The 14,725-nt window shown below is 43.0% G+C and overlaps 1 protein-coding gene and 1 long non-coding RNA gene across 3 annotated transcripts in view; both read right to left on the reverse strand.

The window, feature by feature from the left end:
• Nucleotides 1-1,280: 1,280 nt before the first annotated feature.
• Nucleotides 1,281-9,920, reverse strand: LOC138109473 (uncharacterized). The gene is made up of 3 exons (XR_011150497.1): nt 7,355-9,920; nt 6,853-6,938; nt 1,281-2,821 (listed from the first exon to the last, which is right to left on the reverse strand). It is a non-coding gene; the product is annotated as an uncharacterized lncRNA (long non-coding RNA).
• A 936-nt stretch (nt 9,921-10,856) lies between these two features.
• AFF1 (ALF transcription elongation factor 1) overlaps nt 10,857-14,725 on the reverse strand; it is a 68,411-nt gene continuing 64,542 nt past the window's right edge. For both annotated transcript variants that reach the window (XM_069012892.1, XM_069012891.1), the window contains exon 21: nt 10,857-14,023. In XM_069012892.1, the coding sequence (XP_068868993.1) occupies nt 13,902-14,023 (122 nt within the window). In that variant the 3' untranslated portion in view covers nt 10,857-13,901. The remainder of the gene's footprint in view (nt 14,024-14,725) is intronic.

The following is a 14,725-nucleotide window of genomic DNA, read 5'->3' on the forward strand; positions in this document are numbered from 1 at the left end:
AACAACTGCTGGTGCCAGCAGGAGGTTGAGGAGAAGCCAAGCCGAGCTGCATTTCCATTGGAATTTATTTACCCACAGATCAGATGAAATACAAACTGGGGAGCTCAGCATGGCAGTAGGCACTAGAACTGAGGGGTTTGCACCACTTCATGCAGCAAAGGAGGCTGTTTGAGACCATGGCTGCTTGTGGGGGCAAGTACAGCATCACAAAACAGCTCTTTGCAGGGCTTGGAACCAATGGGATCATTCCGTGTTCTCAGAACAACTGAAGGTGCAATCTCAGCCCACCTTCTTTTCCTCTTGATTGGAATGGACTTTCCAGCCACCTTCTCTATGGTATGTTTTGATAAAGAATTACAGCTGTGAACAATTCTGGGAAGTGTCTTAACCTGGGAAAGTAGATATTTCTTTATAGTTAAAGAATGCCCCATGTTACAGAGTGTTCACACAGCAGTGTAGTGAAGTGTTTGCACAAATTCTGCAGAACGCAGACCCTGAGGTGGGCAGTTTTGAGCAGGAATTGTATACACACATTTTGACTGGAGATTATTCTCTACAGTGCAAAACACAGACACACAGACATATCCCCCATCGCTTCTTCTCCCTAAGAAATGCAAACTCTGGTGGCTGTTCAATAAGTTAATAAACCTACAGAGAATATGGGGTTAAATAAACCTTTCTGCAACTTGGTGACTGGGAGTATTGGGCATCCTAACTGTGTTAGCATTAATGCTATCTTTTAATGTGATTTGGGATTGAAATTCAGATGAATGATAGAAAAAAGATAACTCGGGGATAAATTAAAATCAGCTATGCCTGTAACACCAGTTATTTCTAAATGAGATCGAGGTGTTTGTGTATATACAAGCAGTGTGTTGATTATGAGATAAGTTGTACACTTAGAGATTAACAGTTCCTCATGCTTTGAGGGTGTTGGAGGGAATTTTTGATTTGAAAGGGTGGCATCCTTTTTTTGTATATGTACTGTATGGACTATCAGAAATCTGCAGGGAGAGTAGTGAAGTAATATTGACATCCTTTATGTCTGTTATATAGAGAAATATAACTGCAGAAAGCAAATCCACAATATATTACACATCTCTGAAGGGGATCCAGTGGGTCTGTAGAACTTTCAAAAAATGCTAAACACAACATAAAGCAAAAATAAATGATAAATCAAATAATAATATATTTACACATTCATTTATATATGTGCAGTAGTTCATAGAAAGGAGAGTAACAGATGAAAAATGATAGCTTTAAAAATTATTTTCATAAAATAAAATAAAATAAAATCTTAACGTTAAATTAAGTCATGGGATGACACATTCAGCAATGCACACTAAATGAATTTATTAACCCTGAAGAAGGAAGCCATTGCAGAACGAAGTTAACACGACCCACACTGGAGGGCAGTGTTGGCTGCCAGAATTACTGTCAGTTCCTGTTAGCCCAGAAGGGTTTGTGCAACCTGGGTTTTGGAAAGGCTGGGTGTCCCAATAGGGGCTTCTGCGTTTTGGAAAGTTAAGTACACAGGCATATGCCTCACATGCTTAGACATCATATACAAGAATTATTTTTTTCCCCTTCAGGAGGAGCTTTGGTGTGAGTATTGTCTTTATCCACGGCAGTATCTGAAAGATTTTTGTGAAATGTGGCATAAGTCACTATCTTGTAGCTTCAGTCATGCACTTCAACCTATGTTTAAGACAACTGATGTATGGCATAAATAGCTTCCAGATGCAAATTGCTTGGAGGAGCATTTTGATCCATGTGAGGAACCACACAGATTCTAACAACACAATCCCAGGTAAAAGGGAAAACCCTTATTTGTTCTAGCTGAAGCAAGCTGTCCTGCTAAACATCAAATGTCTGCAAAACAGCAGGGAAAAAAAGCATTTATGAAAGACTAATATTAATAAGAGCACTGTATCAGCTCAGTGTTCCTCCTTCTCATGCTTCCTTCTGAAACCAAATTGCAACATGTACCATGATCACACCCAACTGTCTTAATGTCTTCTTGTATCATTGTGCTCCTAAAGCAAGGAACTTTCAGCTTAGTCACAAAGTTTTAAAAATTCCATCCATATATGTAAGTTAGAAGGGTACAAACCAATATATAATATAAATATGTATATACTTATTAAGGTAAATATCTTGGTATATAAACTCATGTTTAAAGGGGGAAGTCAGTGTTTAGATGAGGAAATAAAAATTCAAGAAAATAAATGTCTTTATCAGAGAAAAATGTGCAGCTAAGAAGCATAATGGTTTATTTAGCAAACATTATTGTTACGAAAGTAGTAACTCTCATACTAAAAAAAATAAACCAGAAACCAAAGAAACCAAAATGGGAGTAAACATCTTGTCCTGTGGCTTTATCAGCTGATGACTGGTGGTTGATTTCCTCCTCCTTAGACAAGTCACACATGATTTGTACTTCTCAGCCTGCAAATCAGAGGCAGGTGAAAGTCTCTGCTGAACATGTTGTACTTAGATGTTTGTCAGAAGCTCTCTTGCCCACCTCTACCAGCAAACAGAAATTGGCATTTCCAGGTAACGGGCCAGCGTGGCTTTTGCAGGATTTTTATTATTGGTGTTGAGAAGGATATTCTCAGTAGCAATAATAATTTTTCCTTCAAACATTTTGCATTGCTGTGAGGGGTTGTGATACCGGAATACATACATTTACATATCAACCTGGCAGCCAGTACTACTTACACTTTCCCATAGCTGTGATATTGAGGGTTCATTTTCACCCATGGTAGCATTTTGTGAAGGTGTCAGTGCCAATATCAATTTCCCTTAGCAGCAGGATTCTCTGTAAATAGAATCAAGCAGAATCTGTCATAAATCAGTCTTTTTTTTTTAGAAACAGTATGGGAGATCATGACTTTTCTACCTTTTTCCAAGTCAGAGTATTTTGAGACCTATCACATGAACAGTGAAAAAATAAAGATTTTCTAGGTAATGCTTCATATTCTGTTAATACACAGGATTTTTGGTAGCAGTTATCACAATAAAAAGCTTCTTTTAATAGCTTTTTTTTTATGTAACAGAGCTCAAGAGATTGCCTTTCATGTTTCCGTTGTCCTGTTGCTTTTGGTGGGCACTGTAGTGTAAGACCTCAAAGATCTGTGTTCATCAGGAATGGACAGAGTACACTGGTAGGTTATTCACTGGTTTAGATGGAGATTCTCTCTTCCCCAATTTAGAAGAGCTGTTCTTGATGCTCCATACATAAAACTGCATTTCCATACCCGCTTATGCTCTTTTGGAAATCCTTTCTATTACCTTCACACAGACCCTGGTCCTAGCCTTGGACTGGGTCTCTGGTTTCTCTCTTCTCTGATCTTAATTCTTCAAATCCTTTTGTCATTGGAAAGCCCACTTTCAACTGTGAATGAAGATGAATTTCCTCGCCAAAAGATACTTGTGCTCACAACAGGATCCCACATGTGAATCTCCTTACCAAGTTTATCCTTAGCTCAGCACAAGCTCTGCTCCCTTCCCTGGGTCAGAAGGGACAGGTTCTCTCAGTCTTGGTGTAACCCCAACTCTGCTGACATCTCTTTCCCAAGGCCACTGACTCAGGTATAACAGACCCCTGATCCTGGGGTCTGATCAGGAAATATAAGCCTCTCTCACTAAATTAGTCCCAAAATAGGTCTGAATTCCTTTAAAGCAGGATGATTATGTATCCAGTGCCCTAGCCTTGTCCCTGTTTCAATCTTGGCTTTAGTTCATCTGAGTAGATGCCAATCCATCAGAAACGGGACTCACCATGCATTCCTAGCCTGACACTGTCTCTTGTGCTCTCCCATGTGGGATCCAAACACCCTTTTCTCAACAGTGGACATTCTGGGCTTAGCTGCCTGTATATCCTGCTGCTTTGTGTTGAAAATAAGAAAATATAGTAAGGATTGTTAGAAGACTCTTTAGGGGAATTCTCCCCCATTTCTACACACTAAAACACTTTAGATCCTACAGCCAGTGAAATTTCATTCCAATGGAGTTAATTCAAATGGAGAACTAAGCTGAAAACGTTTTTAATCTGTTTTACTCTGTTGTGTCTAGTGCTCCATTTGGATAATTAGGTACAGCTTCCAGAAGGAAATCAGGTGCAGTCATTAACAGCAATCTGGGTGTCTGCTGATTTCCAGAACAAGTGTAAAAGAGTAAGAACAAACTGAAGCTTTCAGTAAAGAGAGAACTTTGGGTTTAGGTGAATTCAAGCTTACTGGCTTGCACATAGAGAAGTTGTTTCCATATTCACTTCCTGTCCCTGTTGTATGAAGCAATCTGTAGTTTCCTTTAATTACTGTGTAATTGATTCCTAAAGATAATACCTTCTTTATGGTCACTGCCTGTGCTACAAGTCAGAAAGAAGCTTTTACACTAAGCTAGTCCTGAAAAAATCTTTTTATCTTTTTGATCCTTTTCAAGTCTAGCTGTAAACAATGAAAGAATCAAATATTCCCAGACTTCAAATGGTCCAGGACAACCTTCCTTTGCTTCATTATCTGGAGACAAGGCTTTCATTTTGTAGCCAAATAAGCATCAAAGGATCACAAACTTGGAAAGAGCAAGTTATGGAGGATTATGTGGAACGACTGCAATGAACACTTTTATTTTTATTATTATTATGAGAGTCAGTGCAATACTCCTTGGGGAGTTCCCAGTTCAGCATTTGTAATGGACAGAGACACTGGTAAGTGAATTATGGGATTCATTAAGTGTAATTTTATAGGTTGTAACTAAAACCATTGACACTCAATAGAAATTTTTAATACGACGCCTTTTGTTGTACATTATATTGAAACTTGTATGTATATCCAAGAGAGTTTGGTCATGGTTATGTTTCTGTTAACAATGATTAAGGGCAAAATAACATTTCTTTTACCACATAGTTCAACAAATTAACTGCACAGAGAGACGGAATTCTAATCCAAGAACTATTTCCACGTAAGCAAGGAACAATTGCTAAATACTGCTGAGCCAGCCAACAGAGAACAAGTGTGTGCCAGAAAAGTAACAAATTAAACCCTGCCCTGTACACTGCTGTATGAACCAGTGGGAACATCACGACTCTGGGTGTTCCTAATGGGGTGCCAGAAATCTTTCTCCATTCCTGGTGGTCAGGGGAAGATGCAGAGCTCTGCCCTGCTGGCTTGCACAACTGAAAGAAAATGCAAATTTTCTCCTTTAGATAGACTGGAGAAAACATGTTTTGCAGAGGCAAGAAGAGGAGGAAGAAAATCAGCATGGGAGTAGAGAGAATCTTGATTTATGTAACTCCCTTTTGAAGGACAGGAACCCCCTTAGGTTCCATCAGGGCCTTGAAGTAATTTCTTATGCAAACCAACGAAGCCAATAGAAAATATTCCTTTTTAAAAGTCCTCTAGCTTTCAGTAAGATCATGACATTTGCAGGGACAGGTGAACTGATGTGAGAAGAAAACAGCTTGGTATCACTGCTTCAGGGCTTGTCTCTCCCAGTGCAGTGTGGCTGAGAACCTGGCAAAGGCTTCCTGGTATCTCCAGGAGAGAACATCTCACTCCACTCTAGAATTTTGTGATATTTTAGCAAAGAACTGAGGGACCTCTATGCTGCAGCCTGAGCCCATTAGTGAGGATTATTTGTATTAAAACCTCCCTCTCCCTGTTAAGCCCAGCAGAATCTAATCAGAAGGGCAGTTGAGCCTTTGCCCTACCATAGTGCTTATCTGTAAGAGCTGGCATTTGTTGGACCTGGCCTGGAACGGTTTGGCTGCTTAAAGAGGTGGCAGATGACAGTTTCTGTAGTCGCTAAGCTCTTAAAACAGATAATGATCACACTGTCAAGTCCTATTGAAATGCTCCATACTGCATCTCAAAAAAGAAAGAGGAAAGATTAGCACTACACAGCAGAGCACTTGCAGAAATACCATAAATAAATCCCTGATGGCACCTGGAGGGTGAAACAAAATCAGCCTTCCCAAGGCTGACGGTTCATCCCCTCCTGACCATGAGCTGCTGCTGATAACCCACCTGCACTGTATCCCGGTGAGCCGAGCTCTGTTTCACACACTTGGACACAGATTAATCAAGAGATTCCCTAAAGCTGAGGAAGTAGACACCTGGCAGTACAAGAAACAGTCCACACCTGCTCCTAACCCCAGGTGAGCCAACAATGCCTCCTAATCCATAGGGCTGGGGGCAGCTGGTGGGAACAGTTACTCAAATGCCAACCCCTAAGGTGCAGAGCTCAGGAAAACAGACATGGGAAACTCCAGTCCAGCAGCTTCCATTCCAAAGGCTCTCCCCTGGTTTTTTAGAGTTCTGTATTTAATCAAACTGATTTCTGTATCCCTTTCCTGGACTTACTGATTCCTCTTCTTTCTGCCTTTCTCCATCAAGTCACAGGCGAACAACTGCTCTAATGGAACATTGAAGCTGCTTGGAAAAGTTAAACTTTATGAACCCTCTCAAGAGTTTCCCTTCCTTTCAATGCTACTGTCACTAACATTGACATGAAATTATTTTGAGCAGAACTTCATGTCTTTGCATACATTAAATTATTTGAAGAGACACCTCAATGTACAGCCACAGAAGACATTGGATTATTAAAACTGAAAAAAATACTAAATCAAAAGCTTTGGCTTCACTTCTGCTATTTGGGTTTTTCCACGGAGGCTTTACCATTTTTCCCCAGAGTCACTGGCTGTGACAGGTCAGCTGTAGGACTGACTGAGTCTGGAGTCAGGAGTTGCCTCACCCAGGGTAGGCTCCCTGTCCCAGCAGCTCTCACCTTGCTCCCCTGTGCAGACATGGCTCTCCTCAGCTCAGCCTCTCCCAGCAGCTCCAGCCTTACCTGCAATTTCCCTGGAGAGACAACTTCTTGCTCTCAGCTTGCAGAGGTAGCAGTAAGAATTGGGACATGAAGCTCTTCCTGTTGATCTACAGGGATGGAAGGAAGAGGAGACCATCAGTGCCTGCCCTTTCCCTCCCTTCCAGACAAGCAGAGAATTACCTTGCACAGACAGGCTTTCTGACAACGAATATCCCACAAAACAAAAGCGAGCCCTGATGGGATCCGTGCTGACAAAGGTTGGGCTCTGCCATTGGCAGGTGCCTGGGTGTCACAGAGTGTCAGAGGTTGGAGCTGCACACCAGGGGCTGCTCACAGACCCTGCTGGAGCTCGGCACTTCCCAACATCAGGAAACAGCCATTGTCACCAAACCCCCGTGCCTTGCCCAGCAGCTGAGAAGGAGCCATGCAGGGAGCCCTCAGGTACCAGGGCCAAATTGTGCAGCTGCTTGGTCCAAAGGCTGCAGGCTTGGGCATTCAGTGAAAAAAAGTGGCAAGAAATTACATTTTGTTACTTGCACATTTTGAGCAGTGATGGAAACTCAGGGAGGCTCTTTACCAGTCCAGACAGAAGTCCTGGAGCAGGGCCTCTGCAATGAGAATTTCACATGTAAATTATTGGTTAATGGGATAAGAAAAACAAACTGACACTGGAATTCTGTAGCCAGAGAAACACCACAGCAGCTCAACTAATCTCTATGATTCACAGATTCTTTATTCATCCTTCAAGTACAGCTGATTCCTGAAAGACTTCATGTGAGAAAAGGCTTCTGCATACCTAGTAATCCCCTCAAATAGAGAATGAATGTGGTATTAAATAATTTCAGCCAGAGAGACACAATTAATCTAAAAAAAAATTAAAACAACACATCACTGATAAGGTACAAACCATCAATTCCAAGAATATCTAATTTCCTGAACAAATCAAGGACATGATTTGTTCACCTTGATGATGAAAAAATGTACCGGATGATTTTTTCATGAGAGCAGATTCCTGCAGCTCTGTTGCTCTGACTACCTGTCAGCTGCACAATCTTCTTTCACATTTGATTGCTACACTGTAACTCTACATCCTAAAATTTTCTGTGAAATGAGAGAATCCCTTATTAAATTCCTATTTAGGATAGTTTTCAACCACAACAGTAGCAGCATGTTTTGCTGCCTGCCCTCATCCAAGACACGAGAGCTTCTGCCCAGCCTCCTTCCACCTAACCCAGTTCCCCAGCCTGAACTTCTACAGTCACTGGAAATAAAATTGGAGGTTTAATTTCACCTTTTTTTTTTTTTGTTGTTTTATTATAAAATTTTGTACTTCCTCAGCTTTAAACATACATTTTTGTTTTGAAGGATATAAGCTCTTGTGTCCTGTTTTCCCATGCTTACTGCTGGATTTATGAGGAGAATTAATTTGCCCTTGGAGCACTTAAAAAAAAAAGATATTTAAAAAAAAAAAATCCACATTTATTTCTTTATCAATGTTCTTGCAAACTAGTTTGCCATTCTCCAGTTGCCACCAGTCATTGCACACTCATGGTGCATGGGCTGTCCCACTCACACAGTGCCAAGGAATCACTGGAGAGGAACAGGGATGCACCAGGACCATGTCTGAATTGTGCTGCGCCAGCCACCAAATTGCAGCATGGGATTTTCTATTTTCCAGGGCAAACCTTGCCCTTACAAAAAATAACAGCAGGGGGAAGTAATGCCTCTGTCTGGAGTGAGTCTTCTCCTCCACTGGCTGCAGAAAAACAATGTACTCTTTGCCTGTAGCTTAATAATCATCACAGAGAACCCAACTGGCTGTTAAGAGACAGATTTAGTGTGCTAAAATAAATGGTATGCCTGTGATCTGCAGATTTCTCCTCCCCTTTTACCTCAGCCAGACTGTTAAGTCTAATTTACTACCTGCACTCAGCTTAACTATTCCACTTAGCACTGAATATACTCAAAGGCTCATTTCTCCCAGCTGTGTGGCTTAAAAGAGATTTTGTTCGTTGACTTCAAGATATACACCCCTAATGCCCCCCAAGTTCTGATCTGCCTGCACGGTATTTCATGACCTGGTCTGGAGCCCAGCTACTTTTTGCCCACAACCTCCCTGGTCCAAAAGATTCCAACTACTCCCAAGGCACTACATTGTCTAAGTAATGACTCCCTTATAATTGTTAAGCTGACAGTATTTTCTGATTCTTTCAAATGAAAATTTAAACAAAGACTTGAATTTACCACAGCTATAGTTTCCAAATGAAAAGGTACATCAGGCATCTGGGAAAAAAAACCCACATGCAACAAGTAAAAAACAGATGCATTTTATTACTTGGAAACTGGAAAAAAAAATCTGAACTATTTTTTCCATTTACAAGTATTTCTTCATATGCAACTGGCCAGCAGTAAAATCAAGATTTCACTAAATAATCTACAAGTTTTGCAAGGGCCTCTGACAGTGTAAAACATGGCCTTAATGTTACAACATGAAGCGCTAGGCACAAAAAACCCTTTAACCTCAACAAAACTGAGTAGGAGATGAGAAAAACCCAGTGGAAACTCTGGGAACCCAATACTATGATAAAATACAGCAAAAGCAGCAGTGAGTGCACACTGCTCTTGTAATATGCACAAGCTTCAGGAACACAAAGTTTATGGAAACACATTCAGAAAGGTTGATGATAGCCTAGGAACAGTGTTGGTTTTTTGTGACAGGGATTGCTGAAACTGCAATTAATGTAAGGAAAGCACAGGTTGCCAGGGGGCTATTTTAGTGTTTGGAGAGCAGCACAGGGCTGACAAAGTGCAATCGACTTTAACTCAGCTGTTTTGCCAAAAATGACATTTGTCTTTGAAAAGGATAAGCCAAGCCAAAGACAGAATGCAAGCTCATCTATAATCAATAAAAAATCTCAAAATAAATTAAACAGGGTTGCAAAATTAGGTTTGGGCAATAAAGACTTGATAATTAAAGAAACTACAACAAAGTATTACTGGAAAGATATTTTTGGCTGTGTTAGCCCAGGGGGCCACTGCCCTGGGCAGAAAGCCAAGCAGGGGAGCCAACACTTGCCTACAGCCCCACATCCTGCCTGGCTGGATGTCCCTCCCTGCTGGCACATTCAGCCCCATTCCCATCCCACCCCCAAAATTAACCCTCCCTGCTTTGCCCTGGCCCTGCACTGACCACAGTGCAAGAGTGCATTTCTATGCAGAGCACCTGTAACAGCAGCATTTCTAGTGGGCACTAAAACAGGTGTCAATATCCTCTACAACTGACACAGAGCATGAGAAAACCACATCCATTGTTAGCAAACATCCTGGGGGCAATGCCTGCTGCAGAATAGACCCGAATCACACACATAAATTATATATCAATATTGCAGAGATGCCAAAACCATTCTTTCAAGGAACAGCTTGGAAAACAAAAAGTGGGAAAAGCCTCCAACAAGAAGTGCAAGGCCATGGCAAAGAGATCCCCTTGTAAACCAAGACATAGCTGCCACAGGGCATGAAATCCTGTGGGACTCCCTGAGGAAAATCCTCCTCACAGCCCTTCAGAAATCAATCCAAGCTCACAACACCTTTGTGGCAAACACAGAGCAGGACCCTTCAGCCACCACTTCTGTGCCTTGCCTCCTGGTTTTCTTATTTATCTTGTTGGACTGCCTGAACCCAACTTGTGGAATGTTCCTGTCAGGGAGCGCTCAGAGCCAGGCTCTGCTGGCTGTCAGCAGCTGGCCCAGCACAGCCTTCCCTGGATCAGTTTTGGGAGGGTAGGAGGAACATGTCCCGAGTCATGGCACTCCTGCCACTCTGAGCATCTACATCTGCACCATTTTTGGGCATTAATGAAAGGGCAAGGGGCGACAAACAGGGCAGCAAAGGGAACAAGAGACTTCTTGTACAGAAATTCATACCTAAACCTCATTCAGAAGGGAAACACTAAGACCATTCAGAGAAAAGCTACACTAGAATTTCTCTCTGCAAGAAGCTGAGAACACAAGGACTCTTGAAACACCTCATAACAAACATTCATTTATTGTTTATTTCCCCCGTATGAATCAACCATCTCAGAAATTCCATCACACTCAGGGCAGAAAAAAGTTATATACAAGAGGGACATACATCCCCAAAAAAAGATGTACAGATTTATCATGGGAACCAAGAGGGAGGGGAGAGGACAAAACCAAAAACAAGGACATTGCAGTCAGACTTTGACTTTCAGTTACAGAAGAGATCTCTATCTCCATGTAAGTGGGGTTTTCAACTATTAAATAAATGGCATCTTAAAAATAGAACATTTGACAATTTCAACACATGTATTATTATTTCTTTTAAATAAATATTGCATGGAAATGATGCTGCTTTGCCACCATAGCTGCCTCCTTTCCTTCTGGGATTAAACAATCACCCCTGGTTTTCCTTGGATTAATGGTTTGCTTCTTAATGGCAAATGCTATTTCCTCCACTGCTACGTTTTGATTTCTGTTTTTATTTCTTTTTAGTTTGTTTTTTTTTAAAGACCTGAATAGGCCCAGGTGAAATCAATGAGCTTCTTTCCTAACCCTCTGCAGGCCTCTGACCTGGCTCAAGGTTGAAATATGATGGCTTTTTTAAGAACTTCCTATTATTTAAACAGTCTTCTCTGTGTCCTGAAACAAAACCTAGGTCCCTGCTGTGGAGCCTGGGAGTGATGCTTCCACAGATTCCTTTCAAAGTGAGAGCCCTCAAAGATCCCCCCACACACCTGTGACACAAACTGCCTGTGATTTCCTTTCCCCCAAAGCCCAGGGGAGTTTGTGCTGGGAATGGGAGCAGCCCTCGCGTGACCGCTTCCGCACAGCGGCGAGCACCTCTGCTGGCAGCAGGGAGGGACATGGATGTGCACAGAAGGAGAGTACCAGGACACCCCTGTCCCTGCTGCTCCTTATGCCTTCCCCTAACACTCTGCTATGGTTCCTGCAGGCTCCCACAGTGGTCTTCAGGTTCAATAAAGCTTTCATCTTTCCTCCTCCTCCTCAGCTGGTGATCCTAGAAATAGCTTTGTCTGAAGACAAAGTCCGAAGGTGGCATCGATCCACCAGTCTGGGATTGAGCTCCAAAGTGCACATCAGCCTTCAGGCTGGCGGCCCATCCACACACTTCCTGAGAACAAAACAGTTAATGCTGAGCCCTTCTTTGTCCCTGGCTTACTCCAAGCACTCACTGCTGCAGGGAGGAGTGCAAGCAAAGCTTGATAGGTAAAATGGGGAGGGGGGACATGAATCTTCCTTCCATTTGTTTAGGACAGCTCATTCCTGAAATGCTCTGAGGATTTTAACACAGTGAACATAAAAGGCCAGTCCCTTCAAGGTGCAGAAGGGCCCAGCCACGATCCCAGTGGTCCTGCACTGCCAGGGAAGGTGACAGGAGAGCTCCCCTTTGCTTGGGACCAGCACACTCTTGCCACCTCCTCCCAGAGCCAGGAGGATCCCAGGCTTCCCCATGGCAGGGACCACTTCTACAGAAGCTACTTTTGGAAATGAAGACCTTTTGCTGATATTTATTTACTGTCCATTTTCATGAGCCTCAAACCCATGAGCAGGTATTCTGCAAAGAGGGTACTGCTGCATGTCTGCAGACCTGTTCCTCCATCATGAAATTATGTGGAAAAGGGAGATAATTCTTTCTTGTAAACACAGTTGTTTTGGGATACCATCTTTCTCTTCACCAGTCCCATGGGTCTGTGAGAGAGGGCGAGGGATGTGAGAGGGGACCAGCGGGCTAAGGCACACTATTACATATGAGGATGGCAGGATGCTGCTGTCACACAACAAGGAATCTTTGGGTAGAGAAGGGTGTCACCTCATTGAATACACAAATGCCATGGGTGCTGCCTTCACTGATACTGTTACAAGGACAAAATGCTTGGAAACAGCTCATTATTCCCTTTCTTGTTCCCTTGACAGGTTTTTAAGTCACTGGGCCCATCCTATAGTGTGGCTGAGAGAACACATGAGTTGTCTCCCACATGAAGAAAACCCTACTTTGGTACAAATCCTGCTCTTAGATATTCACCAAGACCCTCAATGGTTGCAGGCAGATATCCAAATGAAAAATTTATCTTATGTTCCACATTCAGCCACTTAATCCCTCCTTAATCAGAAGCAATTCCTTCCCATGGAAGCTCTCAGAACAATGTCCAAGCAATGACAATGAAGCAGTGCAACTTTCCAGCCCCACCCACCGAAATGACAAAAATCAGCCCAACAAAGAATCCTCATGGTGGCATCTCTCAGCAGAGGTGGGGCTGTTCCAAACACCCCACATTGTTTTGCCACCCCAACTGTGGTTGGCTTGCAAGGCTAAAGCTGAGGCAGCCCCTCAGTAACACAGCTGGAGTGCCTGGGGCATGGATGTGCATGAGAGCACGGCAAGGAGGACCAAAGCAGCGATGATCTGAAGAGGAAACTTGCAGCACTGAAGGCAGTGGCTTCCTCAGTTCTGTCAGCTGGCTGACAAAAGTAGGAGGGTGAGGATGGAAAGCAGGCAGAGCAGATCCTTTTGCTGTTTTTCCTGTAACATAATGCCGTTCGGCGCTTGATGAGGTTGCTACGTGCTCTTGAGGAACAAAGACACCAAAGATTGCATCTGTGCTTGCAAAAACAGCTCCTCTGACATGTTGTCTGGGCACACGACTGCTGCAGACTGTGGGATGTTGCATAACCACCTCTGGAGGCAGATTTCCTTCTTGTCAGCATCATGTGCAATTATTGTCCTGCTGGTTATTTGTAACAGAAATGTTTATAGACCATCAATACATCGGGCCATTCAGACAATTCATTGCACTTCATCATTTTAAAGGAAGGTGCCATCCTCCATCTCTTCTTTTTCAAGGTAGCAAAGTGCTACCCTAGAAAAACACAGTTCAAGGGTTTTCCAGTGTAACCAGATAACTTCCAACTTTATTTAAAATATTTTCCCTTGCAGGTGCTTTGTATTGAACAATTAAAAAAAATTAAACTGTTTCTGAGGCTTCGAAAGTGCAAAAAAACTTCAAGGTATTTAACCACCTGGAGAACCAGTTAAGGCATATTTGCTTCCAGTCTCAGCCACTGTAATCCCTGTCTGATGTAGTGTACCAGATCTGTCAGGCTACTGGTCAGTGCCAGAGCACTCGTCGCTCTGCTGAGCTCAGCAAAAAACTCTGGAGAAAAAAAAAAAGGGAGAGAAGGAGAAAACATTTGGTTGGTTTTATACACCAGGCACATCTGACAGGTGAGGAGTGACAGCAGCAGCACACAGTCAGCTGGCCAGTCCTGTTAAACAGTGCAGACAGCTCAGTAGTGACACAGGGCTGGGAAGGGTGGCAAGCACAGCAGGCAAGGCGGGCAACAGGAAAACACGTTTACACACACTGAGCCACTTCCTCATCTCCTGAGACTTTAGAGGACACAGAGACTCCATGGTAGGTGGGCAAAAGTTTGGATGTTCACACCACAGGCCCCACTTCAAGCTTCCCCCAAATTCTAAACAGGCCAAATTTGAGTGTCTTCCTGAGCAGCACCCAGAAGCACACACAGCTGTGGTCCCTTTCCTTCATCCATCCTCAAACCTTGGAGACATCAGGATATCTCTATTTGTGTAGCTTGCCAGGCTATACAGCTCTGATTTGGATTGCTTATAGTTGAGCATGTCTCACATTCTTCCCATCCCACCAACTCCAGACATCCCGCTCCTCTTCCCACACAGGAGGTGGCTCCTGAAGCACACCTGACCCTGCCATGAGGGGCTGGCAGGCTGCAAGCCCTGCTCTGTGCTGGCAACCATCTGTGCAGGTGACCATGAGCTTGGGAAATTCTCACACCCTTTCCTTTGCGCTCACCTTTCAAAGACATTCCTGCATGAC

The sequence above is a fragment of the Aphelocoma coerulescens genome, chromosome 4, assembly GCF_041296385.1.
Source record: "Aphelocoma coerulescens isolate FSJ_1873_10779 chromosome 4, UR_Acoe_1.0, whole genome shotgun sequence".
Taxonomy (NCBI): Eukaryota; Metazoa; Chordata; class Aves; order Passeriformes; family Corvidae; genus Aphelocoma; species Aphelocoma coerulescens.